This window comes from Panthera uncia, chromosome B1, assembly GCF_023721935.1.
Source record: "Panthera uncia isolate 11264 chromosome B1, Puncia_PCG_1.0, whole genome shotgun sequence".
Classification (NCBI taxonomy): domain Eukaryota; kingdom Metazoa; phylum Chordata; class Mammalia; order Carnivora; family Felidae; genus Panthera; species Panthera uncia.
Genome location: NC_064811.1, coordinates 49,113,000 through 49,138,506, shown reverse-complemented (window position 1 = coordinate 49,138,506; position 25,507 = coordinate 49,113,000). Strand labels below are relative to the sequence as shown.

The 25,507-nt window shown below is 34.5% G+C and overlaps 1 protein-coding gene across 3 annotated transcripts in view; it reads right to left on the bottom strand.

Annotated features, from left to right (window-relative positions):
* Positions 1–25,507, bottom strand: part of ADGRL3 (adhesion G protein-coupled receptor L3) — an 827,678-nt gene that overhangs the window by 67,591 nt on the left and 734,580 nt on the right. For all 3 annotated transcript variants that reach the window (XM_049630539.1, XM_049630537.1, XM_049630538.1), the window contains 3 exons: positions 25,064–25,284; positions 13,381–13,447; positions 11,222–11,313 (listed from right to left, as the gene is read on the bottom strand). In XM_049630539.1, coding sequence (XP_049486496.1) covers positions 11,222–11,313; positions 13,381–13,447; positions 25,064–25,284 — 380 coding nt within the window. The remainder of the gene's footprint in view (positions 1–11,221; positions 11,314–13,380; positions 13,448–25,063; positions 25,285–25,507) is intronic.

The following is a 25,507-nucleotide window of genomic DNA, read 5'->3' as shown; positions in this document are numbered from 1 at the left end:
GATTCTCTCTCTCTCCCTCTCTGTGTCATTCCCCTGCTCGTGTGCTCTCTCTCTCAAAATAAATAAATGAACTTAAAAAAAAAAAATTAAACAATACATTGCTAAATATTTTTAACCTTTATTCAAATGTTTAAAATCCAAGGAAAATAAAGAGCAATTATATTTTTAAATGAACAAAAAATATAAACATAGAGGAGGTTAAAACTTTTTTATCCCCAGAGATGCCTGGGTGGCTCAGTCTGACTTTGGCTCAGGTCATGATCTCGCATTTCATGAGTTCAAGCCCTGCATTGGACTCCACACTGACAGAGCGGAGCCTGCTTGCTTTTCTCTCTCTCTCTCTGCCTCTCCCCTTCTCTGCCCCTCCTCAATTTGAGTGCACTCTGTGCCTCTTAAAACAAATAAGAAAAAATTATCCCCAAATTGTAACTAGATTCTTACATTAATTTTTAAATGATATATATAAAGCAATTTAAAACACTATTTGGAGACAAATGAATTTTACAGTAATTAAATGTTCTCATTTTCATAAGATTTGATTAAATTTTCATTATGTAGCTATACACACAGTAGCATATTAATAGAAAATTAGACTTGATTTTTGGAAACTTTTTCAGAAGTTAGAAATATAGGATGACTCGGAAAAATGACATTCTTAGGCTGTTCTATCACTAAATGTTTACGGACATAATGTAGGGCAAGCCATTTTCAAGGAAAATTTTGTATTAGTACTATAATATTCACCATACTAACTTCAAAAAATCAAGATTGCTGTGGTATAACAAAAAAATAAATATTTGGTCTTTGTTCCTGGGGCAGACTTTCTCAAACCCTTGAAATCTCTTGAGTGATAACAGTGTCTTTTGTATGCTAATGAATGATGGGCAGAGAGAATAGGAAAGAGTGGAGGTGAGCAGAAGGGACAGGTCTGGAGAAAAAGCCGTGATTAGAGGCTTGGAACTTTCAGCCCCACTCTTACCTACAACTCCACCCCTAGTAAAGGGTGGGGGCCCAGAAATTGAGTTCTATCATTATTGACCAAGGATTTGATCAATCACATTTTTGTAATGAAACCTCCACTAAAACCCCTAACAGATGCTGCAGTTCAAGGAGCTTCTGGGTTGGTGAACACTTTAGAAGGGCTGGAGGGTAGACTCCAGAGAAGCCACGCAAGTTTTACACTGCTGCCAACTCAGTCCCTCCCCCTTATGCGTCTTTTTTTTTTTTTTTAATGTTTATTTCTTTACGTTAGAGAGAGAGAGAGAACACAACCAGGGGAGGGAGAGAGAGAGAAGGAGACACAGAATTTTAAGTTTATAACAAGTATATATATTAATATTCATGTTAATATATAAATAGGGAAGTAGAGGATTAAAATAATCTTAGAATAATGTTATAGTTTTCAATGTTATATAACTTTCTTCCCAGGTAGACGAATACTTCTAGACATAATGGGTACTTATACGTATGAGTCATGATAGTTTACTACATTACTTTAAAGGAAAACATCTGCTGGCCAGTAAGTTAACAGAACTCAGTCATAATTTTATCATATAAAGGAAGAACTGTTTTGTCTATACTCCTTCTTATATAAGACGAACCTTCACTGTACACATAGATCCCATCCCCCTGCCTACTCAAATGTAGAAACCACACAATTCTCCCCTCTTGCCAACATCAACTACTTGTCCATTCTTACCAGATTAAAAGGAAGAGGCTGTAATCTCTATCATGCTGAAAATTAACCAATGGATAAAACACAAACAAAACTCCCTTGATCTTACATTTTCCTTCAGCTACTACATATCTTGGCTCTTATTTACAGAAAAAGATCTGAAAAGAGTTGTGTTTACATGTCATTTTTAACTCCTCTCTTCCTTTTCTCCCCTCAATCCACTCTAATAAGGCATTGTCAATCACGTTGCTAAAACAGCTTTTGTCAAATGCACCGGGATCTCCAGGTGGTCCAGTGATAATGGTTAAGTTCCCACCTTAACTGAAAGGCTTGATTCACCTAGCTTCCAGAATCTCTAGTCCTCTGCCTCTCTCACTGGATGCTTTTTCTAAATCTATTTTGTAGGCTCGGAATTTCTAATATGTCTAAAATTTAGTGACACAGGGTTATTTATAGTCATTGGTGTTCTTATTTTATTTTACCCAATATCCCTTTATTTTATCCAGTATCATATAGATTTAAAAAAAAAAATCCACCTTGACCAATTTTCCTGAGATTGCAGCCAGTACCCACACTTCTAGGTCTGAGGAGTGGCCACAGGGAAGCTGTTTGTGGGAAGGATAGATGGAGCTTAGGTCCTGACTAACATCAGTGAGCTACTGAACTGACTCTGGAACCATCTAGTTCTGGATTGTTTGGGCCCATAAACCATCAGTGTCATAATTTAGACCACAATATGGGTCAGCATTTGATACTTACGGCAGGAGCTATCCTAACAGAAACATACGTTCTCGTGACTAGTGAGGGAAACCAGTGTGACTAGAATATCACTATCTTATTACACAATCACATACCACTTTTATATATATAGAATATTATATGATTTGAAAAAAATATTATATTAATGATATTAAATTATTTATATTAAATATTATATTAAATGATTTGAAAAAAAGTATATACATATATGCCACATACTTATCACATACCACTTTTACTATTTTACTGCGTTTTTTTTTTTTCAAATCATTTCACTCTGCTTAATTTTTAAAGGAGATGTATCGCTGTGACAAACAAAAAAGGATTATTTGACATTATGGAAAATAATAAATATACAGAAAGAGAAATCAATACTAAACACAATTGGGGGGCCTGGGTGGCTCAGTCGGTTGAGCATCCGACTTCGGCTCAGGTCATGATCTCACGGTTTGTGAGTTTGAGCCCCATGTCAGGCTCTGTGCTGACAGCTCGGAGCCTGGACCCTGCTTCAGATTCTGTGTCTCCTTCTCCCTCTGCCCCTTCCCCGCTTGTGCTCTGTCTCTCTCTGTCTCTCAAAAACAAATAATTGTAAATGTTTAAAAATAAAATAAACACAATAAAATATAAAACCACTTCATGCAAACATAAAATAATCACTACACAGTGATTAATCCAAATTGAAATCTCCAGGGTTCATTGTCATTGCTCCAACGACCTACTCCACGTCGACACTGAGATGTTCAGTCTTTCAAAGTTATGTTGTTGAAAAAACCTCTCTTGACTGACACCTCATGTATTTTTCCTACAGCTTTCCACATCTTGGTAATAACAACTCACCCTTCCAGTACCCCAAGCAACAAACTTTGAAATCACGATCCACTCCTTTCTCTTATAGCCTATATAAAATAAATTCACAAATTGTTTGTCTTCAAAATAAATCCAAAATTTTAGTACTTCTGATTTATTAAATAAATTAATGAAAAATTAAAAAATAAAAATCAAATAAAAGTTCCTATATAAAAATTAAATAAAATCTGTGAATAAGATGGAATACTAATGTTATTTACTTATAATTTTCACTCAGACGTCTTCCACTCTTATGAAAATTTGCACTTAACTATTTTTGGGGAAAATGAATCTTATTGACTTCAGAAATGTTGGTTTCATAAAAAAATTCCATTTCCCAAGCTCTTCCAAATTCTGACTGCACACCTCACGTAGGATACAAAGGAAATCTCAGTCTAAGTCACATATAAAAAAAAAACTGCTAATTTTTATGTTTTTTACTATAAAGAAGAACTACTTTTCCCTTAGGTAGGCAGCCTTTCAGGCTTTCTCATCCTTAGACTGTAACTGACTCTCCTAAATTTGATATGAATTTTATGTGATTATTTTAGGGAAAAGTGAAACTATTATTTGATCTTAAGTATAATGCAGACCAGTTCCAGTATGCCTACGACAGTCATGCTTCAAACTATTTTCCTCAAATGTCAGCTCTCCCAGTGTATAAAACAGTGATGCATAAACCACCTGGCTTCTAGAAAGATCATATGGGGATTTAAATACACTTTAATGAAAAAAAAATTAAGGAAAAAAAAGAGAGAGACAAACACTTTTACATTTCAGAAACCTTTAAAAGGCATGATTCAACGAGACTGGCAACAACACTTGCAGAATGCACACCTTTGTGAATCTGTGGCTGAAATTCATTTTCCAGATAAGTAATTGTGAAATGCTTTTACTGTGGAAATTAACTTACTCAGTAAAAGACTAACGGCTACTTACTACCTTAACTTGTTGGAAACAAATCTAGTGGTGTTATATCAATACACAGAACTGCACACAGTGTTTTTTAGACTATTACTCTTCAGAAACACCTGGATCATTTATGATAATGTTATGATGCATTTCCAGGGATCTTTAACCACAGACCAAGGAAGTGGAGGAAGACTGGGAAAAATGAAATAACAGATAGATGATATACCTTTCAGAATTTTCTTGAACATTATTGTATCTTATTATAATCAATAAAATAAATCAATGGCTATTTCTACTCTTTCTAGAATGAGAGTGCTTATGGGATATATGGGGATGAGCAGGTTTACCTGATTAAAAAAAATATATTTGGTGAAACACATCTTTACTATAGTGTGCTGACCCAGTAATCTTTTTATAAGAGAGGTGACAGTTTTTAAAAACCACATCTCTAAATATGTAAAATACTTAGAAATTGGTAAAATTTTCATTGGAATTTAGCAGCATCCGTGGTGACAGGTAAACTATGAATAAAATCAATTGCTTGGAGATATAAGCTATTTTTTTAAGTCTTCATGGACTATATGGACTATACTGACCTTCCTTGTAAAAAACTTAATATTTCAACATTTTTATATCACTAGCTAATATTTAGAGAAAAATGAGAAAGTACTAAAACCATTTTCATAAAAACTCATCTGGAAACTTCGAAACGGATCAATACTTTTACTAAACACAACTCAGAACTAGACTTACTATCCTCATAAAGGTTCGAACTCTTTTTAGGATATTGCTCTGACCACAGTATAAAGATGATACCTGCTGTTTGAAACGGTGGCTGGCTCTCTCCTTTCTCCTTTCTCCCACATACCCTCTCTCTTCTAGTTACATATACATATATAGCCATCTTAATGTATTAACATAAGGAGAAAACTTAAAGCCTTAAAATATTCTGGTGATATTGTTGCATTTTTCAAGATTAAGTCAATTTGCTCTTCTGTCTTCTATTTACAGAACCCTACACCCTAACGCCATAAAGTAATAATGTAATACTGGTAATAATGTAATAATGTAACATATTATATTCAAGCTGAATGTAATTCTGAGTTAACTGTTTCCAGCAACATCTAGAAACATAGTCCTCAAAGTGAAAGTTACCTTTAAGGAACAGAATAAGTAATTACTGACACTGGTGAGGTATAACTTTTTTAAAATTATTATTCGTCCCTTAAGTTATTTAGAGCCTTCTTAGATTTCTTTATGTATGGCAGGTGTCCAAACTCACTGAGCATACTTTTTTTTCTTCAGGACTAACTATAAAATTTGCTATTTAATAGTTAAATGAACATTTTACTCCTATAGCCAATTCTTTCATAATAGAATAAGTTTGTTTTTTTTTAAAGCCATCCTTAACAACATTCTTAATGATACCCCATGGTAAACAAATTCTAGGCAGTCAAATTCTAACAGGATTTTGATATGAAGTTGAGCAGATTTGACCATGGAAAACACAAAGAGCCAAAGGAAGCAGTGTATTTCTACATCATAGTTAAAAATAATCATACCATTATGTATGGGCACAAATTATGTGATGTATGCATTATACATATAATTATATTTAATTATCTCAAAGCTCTACAAAGTAGACACAATTATGCCCAATTCAGAGGAGAGCCATGATGAAACTTACAAGGTAATATAACCGTTACAAGACTGAAAAGAAAATCAAACCCAAGTGTGTCTGACACTGAAGTCATTGCTCCCCTCTATTATTGTCTTCCCTTAGCAATTAGAGCACAGGGAAGAAGGAAGAAAAGTGAAAGTATTTCTTTGAACCATGTGACAATATGTTTGCCAACCCACCACTCCTGCTAAACCTAAGGTAAGAGGAGAGACCAGAAATCAGAAAACATGACTAAGCCAAAACTGGAAGTCTCGATGCCAAATTCTATATATGGGAAAGGGCAAAGGGACAAACACAAGAAAGGGAAGCTTAAGTTGACTCCTTGTCCCTCCATCCAGGCACTGATTTTCTTTCTTAGGCCTAAAAGCCTCTACTATGACTTTTTAGTCTTTAAAGTACCCGTGATGTTATTAAACCAATAATAGAAGAAATAGTTGATAACCATGTAAACAATACATTTTTATTTTGAAGGTAATTGTCAAGAGTGCTATAAATGCTCCTCAAGAAGTAAAGTTTTAGGGGGCACCTGGGTGGCTCAGTCGGTTAAGTGTTCAACTCTTGATATAAGCTCGGGTCATGATCTCACAGTTCCTGAGATGGAGCCCATGTTGGACTCTGTGAGGATGACAGTGCGGAGCCTGCTTGGGATTCTCTCTCCCCTTCTCTCTCTCCACCCCCCCCCCCCCCCACCGCTTGTGCACTCATGCACATGCTCTCTCTCTTTCAAAAAAATAAATAAACATTTTTAAAAATAAAAAAAATAGTTTTACACATCATTATACTTCAGCAACAATGGAGGTTGACTTTGTGCTGGTAATAATTCAATAATTATTTTATTCATATTTACACATATGTATGTATTTAAAATTAGATTTTTGCTATGATTACTGTAAGCTGCAATTTCAACTTGTCAGAAACTCAACCAGAAACTTATAAAGACTGGAATTACTTTTTTTTTTCAAATGATTACCTATTTTGATGAAAAAGAGACAAAAGACAAGCAAACAGTAAATAGAAATGTAGTTTTAAATTTTAATTACTTATTTAGAAATCTGAGAATTGGCATACCTCAGTTCCTCAGTAATCATGTTACCTATAGTAATTCACTCTATTATTTTTTACAGAGTATAACATTAATATAGTAATGAGCCAGCCAATGAATTCTCTAAACTAACACAAAAATGTGCTTATTTTACTGATGATGAAATAAATTTTGATTTAAAATATAATTAAATTATTTAAAAAAAAATTAAATTAATTAAGGTAAATTGGAAGTCAGCCAGGCATAGTGTTAGGGAAAAGAAAGTGTTAGGGAAGGGAAACAGCAGAGTTAAAACCTGAAGCAAAAGAAAGTACATCCAGAGTGCCAGAGGGGCAAATGGCTTAACAAGAGGCCAGGGACACCTTGGTTGCTCAGTCAGTTAAGCATCAGACTTTTGATTTTGGCTCAGGTCATGATCTCACCGTTTGTGAGATCAAGGCCCTCATCAGGCTCTGCACTGATAGTTCAGGGCCTGCTTGTGGTTCAGTCCCTCTCTCCCTCTCTCCCTCTCTCTCTGCCCCTCTCCTGCTCACTCTTTCTCTCTCAAAAATAAATGCATAAATATTTACAAACAAAACAAAACAAGAGGTTAAAGAAAGAAAGAAGCGACTAGACCAGGAAGGTTTTGTAGGGTGGGGTAGGGAGTCTGGACTTTTGTGTGAGAGTAACAGGAAGCCACTGAAGAGTTTTACCCAAGGGAGTTGCACAGTGGGATTTGCTTTTAAAGAGATCGCTTTAGCTGAAGGTGGCAGCAAGAATCAATACAAGGAAAGATATTACAAGACCACTGCAGTGGTTCTGCAGAAGTTGATGGTGGCTTTTAAAAAATGGTGGCAGGGGTGCCCAGGTGGCTCAGTTAGTTAAGTGGCTCAAGTCACGATCTCATATGAGTTGGAGGCCAGCCTTGGGCTCTCAGTTGAGAGCTCAGAGCCTGGAGCCTGCTTTCAATTCTGTGTCTCTGTCTCTCTCTGCTCCTCCCTTGCTCATGCTTTCTCTCTCTCTTTCTCTCTCTCTCTCTCTCTCTCTCTCTCTCTCAGAAATAAATTTAAAAAAATTAACTAACTAACTAACTAACTAAATGGTGGCAGTGAATATGGGGAGAAGCAAACACATTTTAGATAAAGGAGAGATCTATGTGTGAAAGAACATGCATAATGAAGGCAGTAAATATTTGATAATTGAATGAATGGTTTTAGAAAGATGTTGACTTTCGAAAGGTCTTATATGTTGCCTTTTTTTCCTCAATAAAGTGAACAATCTTAATAAAATGGCTCATCTTAATCATTTTACAAAAATACAAAAAAAAACACAAGAAAACATTATTAAATTTTATACCCTGTCTTATATACTGAAAAAAAGATTATCCAGATAAGTTTATAAATTTATAAAATTTATTTATAAATAAATACTCTCATATCACCTGTAATATTTAAAACTACATTATTATACAGATCCTTGCGAATTTTTCAAAATAAAAAGGATGCCAGGCTTTGTGCTTTCCCTAGTGATCAAAATCATTATTACCTTTTTAAAATTCTTCTTTCCTTACCAATTATGCCCTGTTGATTTCTTTACAAGTACTTCTTAAATAGTTAATATATTTTAAATAAAATGAAATGTCCTTCAGATTCTGGGAAGTGCAAGGAATATTTTCTTGAGATTGCTTTCCTATTTTCCCACATGCCCTTGTGCCCTGCAAATGGCCTTCTTTCCTACTTGATAGAGGAGAGTGGGCAGAAATCCCTCAGTTTACTGCCCTGCCCTGCTTCTCTACCATATCTACATCATCTACATTACTTATTTCATCCAGTCTCAGTGGAAAAGAACACCCTTTCTTCTCTTACCTAGGTAGAAAAGCGTCCTTCATGTAATCTAATAGAGTAGAATTGGTTGACCGCTATTCTGGATCTCATTCTCTACAATTCCTCAAGTCGCAGCTATAACAATGATTCCCTTTCTTATGTTTCTAACCACTCTGTTACTGTTCTTCTCCATCAGCACGTCCATACCCTGTTTTTTCAATCTCAAAACTATCCCTTCTAATAACTACTTAATTTCTCTTCTTGCCTTATTGACTCTTTAGAAAAAATCATCAAAGGCTGTATATATATTCCTCTGCTCATTTGATGGTTGGGTATGTTTCATTATTATACCCATTTTGTCTTATTTTTATTTTTACAAGTAGGTTATTTATTTATTTATTTATTTATTTATTTATTTATTTATAAGTAAGCTCTGCGTCCAATGTGGGACTTGAAGTCACAAACTTGAGATCAAGAGTCACATGTCTACTGACTGAGCCAGCCAGGTGCCCCATTATTGTACTCATTTTAAAAGGACAGGAAGGCTTCACAAGGTTAGATAAATTTTCCAAAGGCTATAAACTATAAAGCAGTTTGGACAGAACTTAAATCAAGATATTCTCATTTAAGGCTTTACTTTGCTTTGTAATATAAAGCTTAATGCCATCAATGTCATTCATGTAATTATTGCCATTTGTGTGTTTGTTTTTCTAAGCAATAACATCATAAAGACTTGACCCATATCACCTGAAGAAATATATATGAATAATTACAGAACAAATTGGTCTTTTAAAATATGTGACTATAATAAGCACAAGACCTTTTTTTGTGCTTTTTTTTGTGCTTTTGATTTTTTTATGTTGTAAAAGCTGTTACATAGATACCAAAGTATTCACTTTTGATAGTACTTTAAAAACAACATAAATGGTAATAAAGTATTACTTGCAGTTTGCTTTATACCATAAAATAAGAGACAAAGAAGTTATCATTTATACTAAAGTAATAAAAGTATGATATGGCAAAGAAAACTTATTTTATAAGCCTATGTATTTATTTATTTATTTACTTACTTACTTATCTAAATTCAATTTCATCAGGAACAGACAGTCCAAGGAACGAATACTACAGTTTAGAAGGGCAGTCTAATTGTACATAATTCAAGAAAGTAATGACTATTATCACAACTAAGTAACATTACGAACTACAAAAGTCTACTACTCATTGTAGATAATTCTTATTTTCCTCCATTATATTATTTCTCTAATTTCTTAGCTATCCTTTTCAGTAAATTTAAACAGATGACTCCTTCAACAAAATTAACCACTTAGTGTCAATACACTTTTGTCACTAAAGTCCTTAATGTATTGCTTTATTCTATAACATTCATTAAAGGCCTACTATGAGCAAGAAACTGTGTCAGGCACTAAATGTAGATGAAAAATGGGTGACATAGCTGCTATCTGAGGTAGTTCGAGGAGAATGTTCAAAAGTCACAGGTGACCTCATGAAACGTCTGAAAGTACATTCATTTAAATAAAAACATTTAGCCAGGTTAATACATAGCACAGGCAAATTATATACAATTACAATTTAATATATTACATATATTAATGACTAATGTACATCTCCCCATTACAATCTCTCTCAAGTGTCCCAGCCTCTGAAGGGACAACATAAAAATTTGGTTATACTGAGAAAGTATTTTTCTTTTCAGAAAATGTAAATTAGCTTCTTTTGTATATATATAAAACAAGTACTACTAGTGTGGAAAGGAATGTGAATATTTTCATACCTCTGCATGGCAAGGGCTTTCTGAGCATAGAGAAATAGAATTTGGATTAAAGGACAAACCTTGGAAGTTAAAAGATGGCTGAGTAGATAGAGAGACTTCTGGAGTGATTTACCTCCCAAGAGGGAAGCGTTAACATTTCAAAGGGGTTAAAGCCTGGAGCTATATATTTATATACCATAGGACTTTCCATGGGGAGTTGGGTTTTCTCTTCCTCTCTCAGAAGGAGAGGGGGGCCAGCTTCATAACAGCTCCTCTACAATTGCCCAGATTAATAATCTTGGGGTTCTTCTCCTGTGGTGTAAAATCTCCCTTGTGCTGCTCACAGGGTCACCATTCTACTCTCTTCACATTGCTTTGAAGGGGGAGATGGGGTGTTGGTAACTGATGTGGTTACTGCTCCAAGAAACAACAGTCTATCCAGATACAGAAACTTTGTATTGGCTCAGGAAAAAAATAATAAATGTACATCTTAAGAGCTTCTCATGTTGAAAATCAGAGTTTTGGGAAAAAGTTTTTTTGAAGACAAAGCTTCATTATACTTATTTTCAGGCAGATCAGGTCATCTCAGTAGTCAATAAATGATCTTATTCAGCAAAGACAACACATCGATCCTCATCATTCTGTCACAAGATTTCAATAGAATTAAAAGTAGGGATAATTTAGAGTACCAAACTTAGGATGGCTAAAGAAAACAAAAAGAAAAATCACTTACTTGATATTATCAAGGCAGCCCGATTCAGGTTTCAGAATGGCAGTATGATGAAACATTTTATATAAAGCAATCCCAAGGAAGATTACATTAAGCTGTAATGTAAAAGGTACTGTTATGTAGCATAACTGGAATAAAAAAAAAAAAAAAGTAAGTCTATTCTCCATAACAGATGAGTTGTTCTGGGAAATTAGCTCTCACTATACTTATAAAGGAATTGGATCATAGATGATTGCCTAGTATTTTAGCAAAGGCAAGAAGCCACTTTAGGGAGTTGGGATACCAATGAGTTACAAAGCACCATTATGCCAAAATACATACAAATAAAAAATCAGCAGCGGTTGGAATGATGCTGTGGAAATTGTAAAACAACTCAAAGTCAGGTATATGTTGAAAAAAATGGGCGTCTGGGTGGCTCAGTTGGTTAAGGTTCCAACTCTTGATTTCTGGTCAGGTCACGATTTCTTGGTTGGTGAGTTCAAGCTCCATGTCAGACTCTATGCTGACAGCATGGAGCCTGCTTGGGATTCCTCTCTCTCCCTTTGTCTCTGCCCCTATCCTGCTTGTGCATGCGCACGTGTTCTGTCTTCTCTCTCTCTCTGTCTCTGTCTCTCTCAAAATAAATAAACATTAAAAAAAATAAAAACCAAAAAAAATTATTCCAGGTGTGTTACTATTTCTGCCCACTGAACGTGGCCCCAAATTTACTGTTTGGGGATATATTTTGTGAACACAGCCCCAAATTTACTATTTGGGGATATACTTTGAAATGTTACATTCCAAAAACATAAATACTAAAATCAATAATATATTTTTGAAGAGCTAGATCAAAAGGATTATAAAATGGTGGTAAATTCTAATGCTACAACAAACTAGGATTAAAGTCCAGAAAACACTCAATGATACTGTTATATCACTAGAATCACCAGAGAGAGGATAGAACTTAAAGCAAAACAAAACAAAAAGTTCCAGTGTAAATTCCACATATTACGTATATACAAACTATAGAAAATATATTGAACTGCCCTTTGTGACCTGGTTTGTTTTAATATGTTCCAAAATTTAGGATTGGTGGGGTCGAGGAAAATCCAGTTATAAGCCCTACTGAAGTTCTCTCAATAATACAATTCTACAATCCTTTATCAAATCCCAAAAAGTCTGAAAAGTGAGAGTATTAAAAAATTAATTGAGTGGCCAAAAAGCCTAACCTTAACTAAATCTATTTGGTGGGAAAAACGAACTTGTACTGACATAGGGTTCTTCTATCTTTATTCGATTTGCTTTTACTTTCCCATTTTTTTTTTCTGCTGAATTATTACTGTTTGGTTTTAGAGTCCTGCCTTGTCCCTACTGTTGATATTCATTGATGTGTTTGCTTTGGGCAACTGTTTATTCTCTACTAGGAATTCTATCTAATATGCAGTACATGTACCATATTGTCTTTCTGAAGTTTGAAAACTTTCTGAATTCTAAAATATGCCTGCTTCAAAGGATTTCAGATAATGAATTGGATATCTTTATCTTATTCAGAATCAAGAGGCCATTTTATCTGGAGAATGACTTTGTATTATAAAATGATGAGTATATAAATAATGCCAAAAATAGAAACTAAATTACAATAAATAATTCATATTTGAAATCAAGATATTATGCATCTAAAAATACAAAAAGAAGTATGATTCCGAACACTTGTGTAACTTATTTGTGCCATTCTTAAGTGAAATCCTTCTGAATTTTAAAGTTTTTGAGATTTATATAAAAAACAAAACTGGAAGGAATAGTAAGGTATATTGCCACATTTCCAATTTCTGATTTCATTCATAGTTCAAATTATTTAAATAAAAGACAGGAAAAATATACTGTTGTGAAACTTGAAGTCATTGCTGTTCAAAATCCTACAAAACCAAATAGATTATGTTGGATCAGACTCCTAAGGAACTATGGTACTGCATAAATATTTGCAAAGGCATGTTTTCTACTCCAACAGTGTTGATTACATTTTTTACAAGATAAAAGTAGACTCTAATGAGTGTCTAATTGCTTGAGTCATATAGGGTCAAAAAGTAGATGCTTTTCTAAAATTCACCTATGTAAATTAAAGATGGCCAGATCATAGAAGTTTTATTTCTTGACCTGGGAGACACATAGTGAGGAGTTCTTACCATAATTATCAAGGTCGCTGGTCCTATAAAGCTCCAAATGAAGTAGGTGTCAAGTCGGAGCCAACATCTGCAATGAAACACAAGGGAGAGAAGGGATTAAGGACTGGGTATGGGACATACATCAAAAGTGAGAGAGTGACAGAGAAGAATGTGAACTGCAAAGCATCCCACTGGGAGACAGGAAATATTACATTGCTTGTTCATTTAAATGCTGAATTATGTGCCCAATTTCTGACAGCACTATTGATGGAGTAAGATAATTACCCCTGGAGGAAGCAGGGAAAAAATGGCACTAGGCCTATTTGCTAAGTCCTTTTGTGTCTGTCATAGGACCCTTAAAAAAAAAAAAGAAAAGAAAGAGAGAAAAAGCCATACACATAGCCATTAAATCGAGTAGCTTTAAGCTATCCTTTTCTCTCCAATTATGGTGCTACATAACCTGTCTATCAGCTGTCAGGCAAAGTGACATTTTCCTGTCAAGAAGATCTGAGGAAATTCAGTACAAAGAAGAAATAAATTTGGTATCAGAAGATTGAAGTTTAATTAGGTTGGGCAGCCAACCTTTGAGAGTTCTTGAGTCTGAAAAAGTGCATTGTTACTGCCAATGCTTCTGGGGTTGCAAATGATCCTTAGCATCCCGTGAAGTTGATTCATGACCCAAAAGTAAATTATTAATCACTTAATTTCAGTCACATTTAATACTCCCCCAATTCTTAAAGCCTCTGGGAAATTACATTTTCATTCTTCAGGATGACAGGAAGACAAAATGGAAGTGACTAGTTATGAGAAAGATTAATGTAAATTTTGAACAAATTACATTTGATGTTAAAAATCATATCTTGAATTATTTGCCATTTTGCTATATTTGAAGAATAATCAAAAAAGAAAACACCTCCAGTGGAAAATATTCAAGAGTGGTTTGCTAAGTAGTCTAAAACTGCAAGTCCAAAGTAGATAAACATTTGATTATTATGAAAATGTTACTTAAATCTCAGCAATAATGGACTACCAGAGAAGATATGAAGAAAGGAACTTATCAATGTCCATCGGTAGAGGAATGGATCAATCAAATGTTTTCTATTCATATGAGGAAATGTTATAAAACAGGTAAAAGGGAGGAGGTGGATTTTTATATGTCAACAAGAGAGATCATAACAACAAATGCCTTACACCTTTGAACATGCAGTTCACCCTTGAACAACATAGTTTTGAAGTGTGTGGGTCCACTTCCATGTGGATTATTTTTTGATAAATACAGTATAGTCCTGTAAATGTACTTTCGCTTCCTTGGGATTTTCTTAATAACATTTCCTTTCCTCTAGCTTACTTTATTGTAAGAACACAGTGTATCATATATATAACATATAAAATATGTGCTAATTGACTGTTGATATTATCGGTACGGCTTCTGTCTGGTCAACAATAAGTTATTAGTAGTTACGTTTGGGGGGGATCAAAAGTTATATGCAGATTTTGGACTGCACAGGGGTCAGCACTCAGAGCTCTTCAAGTGTTAAGTGTATATTTAAAATATTACTTATATTTTTGACAGATATACACACACATATAAGTAATTTTATTTAATTGAAAGGGAAAAAATCAAACTCATATTAGTGTTTGCCTCTCATATGAGAGTAGAAGGACTAAAAGTGGACCAAAGGGCTTAACCATATGTTTTATTTTAATAATTACTGGAAACAACATGCCAAAATACAACAGTCTAACATCTGAGTGATTGAGGCAGTGATGTTTATTATGTTTTTCTTTTGACTTTTCCATAACTTAATTTTTTAAAAAAGGTTAAATCCTAAATTTTTAAGCAAATTAAAAATAACCATATACTCTGAAAACATCAATTTTAAAACAACAAAAATCCAGCTTTCTTCTACTAAGTTAAATATATGTAATTTCAACAGAAGTTTAATATTTGTCCTCCAAAAAGAAACTGACTACAAGTTCATATTTTTTTACATAGACGGATATTTTTTCCTATATTCAAGATAAACATAACAATCCTACTTGAAAACATGCTATCATGGAAACAATAAACACTTAAACTGCTAGCTCTTAGCTTGCTTGAGTAATTAGTTATCTTTTTGTTGGTCTGTTGTCCAAAAACTGTGGTCATGGAAAATAAAAGTATGGTGGTGCCAATAAGCAGAATCAAACCAGAAAATATGAAGGTTTGAAATATGAATATTATCTTCATGCTGACCACAGGGTAGTTTGCTATCACCCTAATACAGGTGTGTGTGTGTGGAGGGGGAAGACCAGAACAGAGGAAGTATTCATGAATCTTTCTTGGTTCTCATCAAAGACCATATTTTCCTTCAAGACCTCAAGATAAGAACAATAAAAGACAAAGCATGGACATTTTCCCATATTAGAACACGAACACACACACACACACACACACACACACACAGTCCAAGAATGCTGCTGAAATTATAACATGATACAATACTAATAAATTTTGTAATGACTGTTAATAGTATAGCTCTTGTTGTTTTGTAGGTCAAACATGTTTTTGAGAGCTAATCTAAGACATAAAACACATCTTCAAATTCTTTTTAAAAGAAAATGTGCTTCAAGAACTTCTGAAAAAAATGTTACTCTACAGGTTAAGGATTCTTATAAAGATAATTTAAATTATGTTATTACAGAGCGCTTTGGACTAGGTAGGGAATTTAAAAATTTTAAATCACCTCACCAAATGTGTTGTTAAAATGAAATAATGCCATTAAATTTTAGCCTTACAAAGCTTTACTTTTTGGAAAACAGTCTCAGCAAATGCTTTATTTGGAAATAAACATGCTTTTGGCATAGTGATCTTTAAATGTGGAACTGAAATTACTTTAGAAATTATTATTTTTTTATTTTTTAAGAAAATGCTACAATATCTATTTGGTGTAATAGATTTAAATTCCCTTTGGAGAGGATCAGTGAAAGAGGCAATATGAAACACTTAAAATGTACTGAGTAAATCATCCCTTCTTGAGCACTCTCTGGGCTTGACTATCTTCTGGAAGGCAGTGTGGCAAAAATCCCTTTTCTAATTCGATTGCCATATGGCCACACCTGCTGTTGTTTTTGGCCACATGCTGGTTTTCTCAAAGCTTTCTCTCTTTCCCATTAACTACCTTAAAAGTTTGAATGATTCCTGCCCCGAGTTCCCTGTGCCAATGTTGAAAGAATTCACCTGGCTTTAAGGTAAAGGAGAGTATTATGTCAGGTGTTTATTACATGCATGGACACATATATCCCATGTCATGGTATTCAAGAAGTCTAGGCCATTCAGTGTGATGTGGCTATAGTGAAAATGCTCAGGTTAAGAGGAGACAAATGTGAGAGGAACAACTTACTTCATGAAGCACAATAAAGTCCAGCTTGCAAATGGCTAGACAGACCTGTTATTGAAGAATATGATTTATCTGAAAATTGCCTTCATACACTAAGCAATATTTAATTTGTGAAGTCATTAATGTTAATAGACCATTCTTGCTAATTTTTAAGATATGTCAATTTCTTTCTCTAATGAAATTCAGTCATATGAATATAATTTATAAAGGATGTTTATACCAGTACAAAAGAGATGGCTTGCAGTTGAAAAAGCAAGTACATTCTGACCTCACTACATGCTTATTTGAAGTCATGTTGAAAAATATTGTGAGATCAGATATATTTTGGAATTCAAAGGAGCACTTGTCATATATCATAAACTTTGACTTTTTTCCCATTTGCCTAATACAAAGAAGTCATAAAAATTATCTTTTTGCAGCATTTTTCAAATTGTAAAACCAGAATATATTGTTATATATTTGATGAAGTCTTACTATATTAATACAAGTTTACTGATTAAATATTCAAGAGAACTGACACTAATCCACAAGGACATACTATTATTTTATTGCAGAATTATTCTCTTCAAAAATGTAAGAAATCATATTGCAAATTAAATAATAAAGTGTTGATATTGGATCAGTCTTCCATAAAAATGTCAATTATCAATCCAGCCTTTATCACCTTCATGTATACACAGAAATAATAAAACAAATTAATTTCTCAAAACAAGACAAGAGAAATAGACAAGAACATACTTCTAAAGCTTATTTTCTTTTACTATTAAATTACCATTTTATTATCATTAGTCATTTTAAAAAATGTCTGATTCTGTATTTAGAAAACTGGTAAGTTAATTACCCAACGTATATTAAGTGCCACCTAAAACATTTGTTTTACAATGCTTTTAGATTTCAGTAACATTATCAGAATCTACTTCCTTATGTCAAGTTAGCATGTTTAATATAGTGTCATTAACATGCTCTGGGACATTATATTTTGTTGCCTATTTAATTTACTCTTATCCAACTAGATATCTGACTATTCTCCAGGGTCTGAAACAACGTAAGTTAACAATGGTGTTTTCTTCATTTTCTACTCGACTCCAAATTGTAGACTGAACCATCCTTGGTGAGTATTAAATGTAGCCAGCAAACAATATTTGGCTACTACTAGACCATAAAACTTACAAGGCTTAATTATATCAGGTTGTTTATGAGAGTTTGTATAATACATAATATTTCTTTTCTCTGTAACATATGCAGATCTCTTTATATTTGTACTACAAATATCTGGCAAGATTGAGAGAGAAAAGAAGGAATAAAGAGAATTGGGGCAAGAAAAAAAGGAAGTGAGGGGGAAAAGGGGCAAATGTATACTTCAAGCATAATAACTTTGGTTCTAAACTCAGTGCATAGTATGTCTGTTAAGATTTTTTTAAGTTTATTTATGTATTTTGAGAGAGAGAGAGAGAGAGAGAGAGAGAGAGAGAGAGAATCCCAGGCAGGTTTCATACTGTCAGTGCAGAGCCTGATGTGGGACTCTAATTCATGAACTGTGAGATCATGACCTGAGTTGAAATCAAGAGCCAGATGTTTAACTGACTGAAGCCACCCAGGCGCCCTTGTTAAGACTTTTTTCCCCCTGTTCAGATTTTTTTTTAACGTTTATTTATTTTTGAGATAGAGAGAGACAGAGCATGAACGGGGGAAGGTCAGAGAGAGAGGGAGACACAGAATCCAAAACAGGCTCCAGGCTCTGAGCTGTCAGCACAGAGCCTGACGTGGGGTTCGAACCCACGAACTGCGAGATCATGACCTGAGCTGAAGTCAGACGCTCAACTGACTGAGCCACCCAGGTGCCCCGCCCTGTTCAGATTTTTTAATGCCATTTTCATCACAGCACACTCATGCATCTAATCTTGAAATACTTTGTGAGCAAGTATATGAACTGGAAAAAATATTAGCAGAGTGATGCAGGAATGGAGTGTGACCAGTGGTAGTCAAGACTAGCATTTGTGGTTCACCTACAGCTTGGGATCGTAGAATTCAGCACTAGATCTCATACATGAAATGCAGGTTATATTATCTTCATGTCCCCAGTATGTTACTTGAAAGATAAATGTTTCACTACTTCATCAGCAAAATACATCCTACACTTTTAGGGTGGACTACAAAGGTTAGAAAAGCTTTATTATTACTAAATGTTGGAATATTTCCCACGGTCCCACATTGCTTAAGTTAATTGAGGCAACAACATAAGAATTGTAATCACTACTCTATAAATGGATGCTTTTAATACAATTTATTGTACTAAATTAGAACAATGTTGCTAATCATAAAATCTGTATTTCTTTATTTGTATCAGACAAACAATAGTACCAGTAATAATAATATTTCTAATTCAAAAAATGCTTATATATACCAGATACTTTACATATATGCTTACTTATATATAGGGGCGCTAGGTGGCTCAGTTAAGCATCCGACTTTGGCTCAGGTCATGATCTCGCACTTTCTAAGTCCGAGCCCCACATTGGGCTCTCTGCTGTCAGTGAAGAATCCACTTTGGGTCTTCTGTCCCCCTCTCCCTCTCTGCCTCTCCCCTGCTCACACTCTCTCAGAAATAAACATTTATTTATTATAAATTTAAAAAGATATATATATATTCATACACATACACATATACATATCTATTTAATCATATATACAAAAACACATATTCTCAAACTTTGTAATAGTTTTGCAAGGTGCTTATAGATTGGAATTATAGATTGGAGAATGAAACTCTGGAAATCTAAGTGACCTGTCCATAGCTACAGCCCCTGAGGTGGGGCTGGAGCTCAAGGCCCCAAGATCTGAGTCACATGCTCTACCCACTGAGCCGGCCAGGAGTCCCCATCCAATTCAATGTTATTTAGCTGGGCTCCTTGTTTAATAATATTATAATCTAGTATTTAAAAAATATCAAGGGGCTCAGATGGTTAAGCGTCCAACTTCGGCTCAGGTCATGATCTCTCAGTTCATGAGTTCAAGCCCTGAGTCAGGCTCTGTGCTGACAGCTCAGAGCCTGCAGCCTGCTTCGGATTCTGTCTCCATCTCTCTGCCCCTCCCTGACTTGTGCTCTGTCTCTCTCAAAAATAAATATTAAAAAATATTTTTAGGGGTGCCTGGGTGGCTCAGTTGGTTAAGCATCTGACTTCAACTCAGGTCACGATCTCACAACTCATGAGTTCAAGCCCAGTGTCAGGTTCTGTGCTGACAGCTTGGAGCCTAGAACCGGCTTCAAATTCTGTGTCTCTGGCTCTCTCTGCCCCTCCCCCACTCATGGTCTGTCTCTCTCAAAAATAAACATTGAAAAACAATTTAAAAAATTCAATACTCACTTTTCTACCCAAATGATTACATTGGTTGAATAATGAAGTGAAAATAAAAAACTGGGGGTGGGGGTTTTTAACCAGCACAGGGGAGACTACCTCTTTTAGAGTTGTTCTTAAACTATTGAGCTAGGGAGACAAATATAAGACTTAATAGATGATTTATAATAATTTTCAGATCATAAAATTTGATTTCAATTATTTTTAAGACCTTGGTTATGCTTCTAGTACTCAATGATGTTCTGATTCACTATAAATGTTTATGACCTAATTGACGTATTTCGGAAACCCCTTACAAATACTCAAGCCCACGTTTTAAATCTTGGGCTATTCTTTGGGCTTTACTCTGTTCCAAGCCCTCCCTCCTCCTGGAACCTGCTCCCAATCCTTTTCCCATCTAACCATCATGTTAACCACTCCTTTCTCTTATATTATTTGATTGTGAGGAAAGTGGTATAAACTATAAATGTGATTTTCTCTTTAAAGAAAATTTAACTGTTAAAATGGTTTGCATTTTTTTGGTAATATTGAGGTAATTAAAATTTACATGAACTAATTAGTTTCAGGTCATAAAATAAAAGTATCTAGCACAAAAATTCCAAATCAGCTCTGTTTAAATTATCGTTAAGTCAATGCCAGCCTTTATTGTCTGACAGTATCATTTATTGGATGACGTCACTGAACGTGCATACTGATAAGAGTATGAGAGAGACTAAGAGAAGAAACAACAACAGAGATAAAATTGAATAAATGCCCATTGTTAACGGTACAATTTAGAATGTAGTCCACCAGCTGAGAGTTACTTATTTTTTTAAATGACTATACTGGTCTTCTAAACTCATTTTTTGAATGTCCAATTATTGTGACTAAATGTAATTCTAAGTACATTCTCGAGAATACTGTCAGCACAGATAAAAAGATTTCACTAAACGATATCAGAAAATAATAATAAAATTATCTTACAAGCATTGTAAATTGATGGCAAACTAAGCAACTTCTCAAAAACAAATTATGTGTGTTTTGTGTGTTTGTGTTTAGTAATCAACAACCCTAACAACATTTCATAGAAAAACATATCATAACACGTCAGCCACATGAAATATGATAGTTACCACTATCTGCATCAAAATAACATTTATTTAACCTACAAAAGTAATTTTATCTCTGATTTTATCTCCTACCATTGATATGCTTCTCTACTTTTTAGAAATGTAAGCAATTATTACTATTATTATTATTATTATTAAAGGTTTCAGAGATAAAATCTCATTGGCAGTATAGTAAAATATAAGTACATTAAGAGGAGAGAAAAGGGAAAAAGGTTTATTATTATTTGGATTACTATAATATATATTCAATGGTTTTATTCTAGATGTACTCTAAGTGGTTGAAACTGAGGAGTAAAAACTTAATAATAATAATAAAGTTCCAATAATAAGTGAAATAGATTTCCAAGACATAAAAATTCAATGTATTGAGCTTACTAAGAATTTACAGAAAGTGGCTGATAATATGTTCTGAATTCTGGCTAATTCTAATTTATTTAAGACTGGATTTGTATTTAAAAAAAAGTCAATGTAGCATATAAGAAGGGGCCGCTGGTAAACAGACAAACAAAAGGAACAGTGTAATTGAGATAGTAGATTTACATGAAAAAAAGAGTCAGGAGATGAACAGGGAGTCAGGAATGCCATCCAAAGTCAAATAAAAGCAATGAACAATAGTAACAGAAACTGGAACAACAAAGACAGATTTGATAATAAGGAACAAGATATATAATTCTATACATAGAAATCCTTCGAGTTGTGTAAAAATTCATTGCTTATATTTTTTTTTGAGAAGATATCTTGATTAAACACCTGATAGAAAACATGATCTGTTCATTTCAGCTTCTCAAGTAAATACAAATGACTGAATAATGTTTCTTTCTCCACACCTGCTTCTTCAATGGGCAAAATAGACACTGGATTGGATGAATTCCCAATCGGTAGAAGTTAAACATTTTTTCCCATGTATTCTGAAGGTCTCTCTGTGGACAATGTATTTAAGATGCACAAAAGAGCCACCAAATGCTCTATGCCTGCCTATGATAGAATTTTAAGCAATTTTCCTTATTCTCCTCTCTCCCTCTTTCATCTATCCTTCCTTTTCTCTATATCTGCTTTGTTGCTCTTTGTGTTGGGAAAAATCATAATTGTGGAACCGAACTATTATCAAGGCTTATTTTAAATCAGTGCCTGGGAAGTAAATTAGCCTCTATTCCCACACAGTAATAATGTCAGTAAATGAGAGCTTCCAGTTATGGTGCAGGAAATTAAAGCAATGATGGCCAAAGATTGAACAGTCACAAGAGACTTACATATTATTGATTCTAAGAAAAGATAGATTCCTACTATCCAGAAAATGACATCTGTCTCAAAATAAATGACTAAAACACAAAGCAAGCAAGTCTGAGTCAGTTTAGTAACAGGAAAATTTGGAAATATCTAAAAAGAAAAAAATAAAATAAAAGCAAATCAGGAACTGCAAGAGAGTAAAATGAAATTATTGAGAAGAATATTCGAATGCTATAAGGTCACAAATAATTACATATCACTCAATTTAATATCTGGGAGGGGATGTACATTAATTAAAGTATAAAATCCGATGGCCTAAGTGTAGTGACTGCTAGAGAGTTCCTTTTTAAGTTGATGAAAATGTTATAAAATTAGACGGTGGTGATGGGTGTATAACTGTGAATGTACTAAAATCTACTGAAGCATACACTTTGAAAGAGTGAACTTTATGGTATGTGGATTATATCAATAAAGGTGTTATTAAAAACAACAACAACAACAACAACAACAAACTTTTGATTTAATCCCCCCACCCCTAAGAGGTCTTTAGAGGCAAACATTTTTAATGTCTTTGATCCTAATTTGTTCTACAGTGGTCACTGGGATCTACAAAATGAACTCAGACTTGACCACAATTCATAAAGGTCAGGTTAAGAAATTATTATTGTTGCATTTAGACAAATGGCCTCATATAGCCTTCACCGTACTCTGGGCGGGGGGGGGGGGGGGGGGGGGGACAATCAACAGAAGTGAGACAGTCTTCTTTCAATCACAGTGTTCATGCCTCGGAACAGACATGTATTCCACTTTAACTATGCTCCCAGTAACACTTCTGCTTGTCTTCTCTCCTTATGAATTCTCTCTTCTGGGAAGTGAGCTGCTTTATTGCCAGCATATTCAGGCTGCTGATTGCTGGTGGCAAGTCATGAAATTTGGCTTATTAACTTCTGTACAAATTGATGTTATCTAACCTCATCTGAGCCTTCACTACTGCTTGGAAATCTTATTAATGTCTAATTGGCTCCTTAACACATTTTCCATAGTGCTCATTTCAAGGCTTTTCAAATCTCCTGTCCTCTCCAAATGACCTCACCTATTCACTCAGCCGAAGTCAGGTTCTTCTGCTTGATGGAAAAGTTCTTCCACTTCGAAATTTACCTTACATTTTCTTTCCTTTATACTCATCTCAGAAGAGAGGGGTCATTTTACTCTTCCCAAAACATCCTAGTTTAGTGGAAATAAATCTGACCTGTTTTATCACACACATCTGCCACTAACTAGCTCTAGCATCATGGGCCTGGCAATTAATTATCTGATCTTTGATTTTTTTTCATCTGTAAAATTAATGTCTTGGACCACGTGAATTCCAGTGCCACTTTCATTATTAAATAAGGTTTTCCTAATCTTATGTACAATCTTATGCCTTTCTATCCCCCAGGACCTTTCCTTTTCATTCAGCCTCTCTCTATATTAAATACAAATGAAGCATAAGATATTTTCTCTCTATTAGTCTCCTCCTATCAACTTGATTCTTCCCACCCTAGACATTCTTCAGACATTATTTTTAAAAATTCTTCTTCACTACTGTTATCATGAGTTAATCCTTTCATTATTTCTCAAACTTTTTCAGGGTGCAGGTAATACTTGAAAACTCTACTTTCTTGCTATTGACTTCTCTCTTTGAATCTTACAATTTGGTTTCTGCTTCCAGCGCTAGCAAAATAATTTTTGCAAAGGACAAATCATTTTTCCTCAGTGCTTATCCTACTTGAATTATCTTTGATATAGAACACTACAGATGGTGTTCTGAAACACCATCCTGAAACTGCCTTCTCATTTTCCTCATGATTCTCTTTCAAGGCTCTGGTCACCTCTCGCCTTTCTCTATTTTTATTTTCCCGCCTCAATCTATGTCCTAAATGTGGGTATTCATCAGAGATCTATCTTGGTCTTCTTTCTAATGTTTTTCTATTGAAACTTTCATTCATGCTCAGGGCTCCAACTGTTATATTGATGTGGATTACAAAAATATTTTTCACTGAATTCCTTTCCAGTATGTTGGACATCTCTACATGTATGTCTCACCAATTTGAACGTATACTGAAACCAAAATTCATCTCTATGACCCATTACTCACCTAGGGAAAAAAAAAGGGAAAAATACAAGCTGCCCCTGTTCCTATTGTCTCTCTTTCTGTTAATGATATAAATTTATTTCCAGTAACTAGAGCTGACAGGTAAGGAAGAACAGAAGCCATTAATAGCAGGGACTACACTGTCCTCTGAATACACAGTTTCTGACATAGCTAGTTCTACATTTGACAAATGTCTCAATGCTCTGAAAGATATTAAAACAATCATCTTCTTATAATTACTCAAGGGTATGATGTAGTTGTGGGACAATTAAGTTCTTTTCTAACAGAATCATACTGAATCTCAAGGTTTTTCCTCTTTCTACCTCATAACAAAAGTATACTCATGAATTGAATTACCCCCATTTGCTTCTCCAGTTCAAACATCAATTGCTATGAGGTGACATAAAGACCTTAGCTTCCAAGAAAATACAAGGCATTTATTTGAACTAGATTTCAAAAGAGAAAAGAAAAAGAAAAGGAAAGAAAACATAAACTCACACTTTATCTGTTCCATAACTTCTGTAGTCTACCGCCGCGGACACAGCCACTATGAGCGCAGGCATCCCATAGCCAACCAGGTAAAAGTATTTCCTCCGTGAATGCTCACTCTCAAAAACCTCCACCAGCATGATATAGAGTTGCACTCCCTCCAGGAACATCCAGGTGAAGGCCGCCAAGAAGAAGAAATGTAGTAGGGCAGCAAAAACTGCACAGGCAATCTAGGAAAGAGAACAAACGATTTGAATGACAACCAAACGAAATATCATCAACTACCATAACATCAAAATAAATATTTATCAGGGCGCCCGGGTGGCTCAGTCAGTTAAACGTCTGGTTCTTGATTTCGGCTCAGGTCATGATCTCATGGTTTGTGAGTTCGAGCTCTGCATTGGGCTCTGTGCTGATGGCATGGAGCCTGCTTGGGATCCTGTTTCCCTCTCT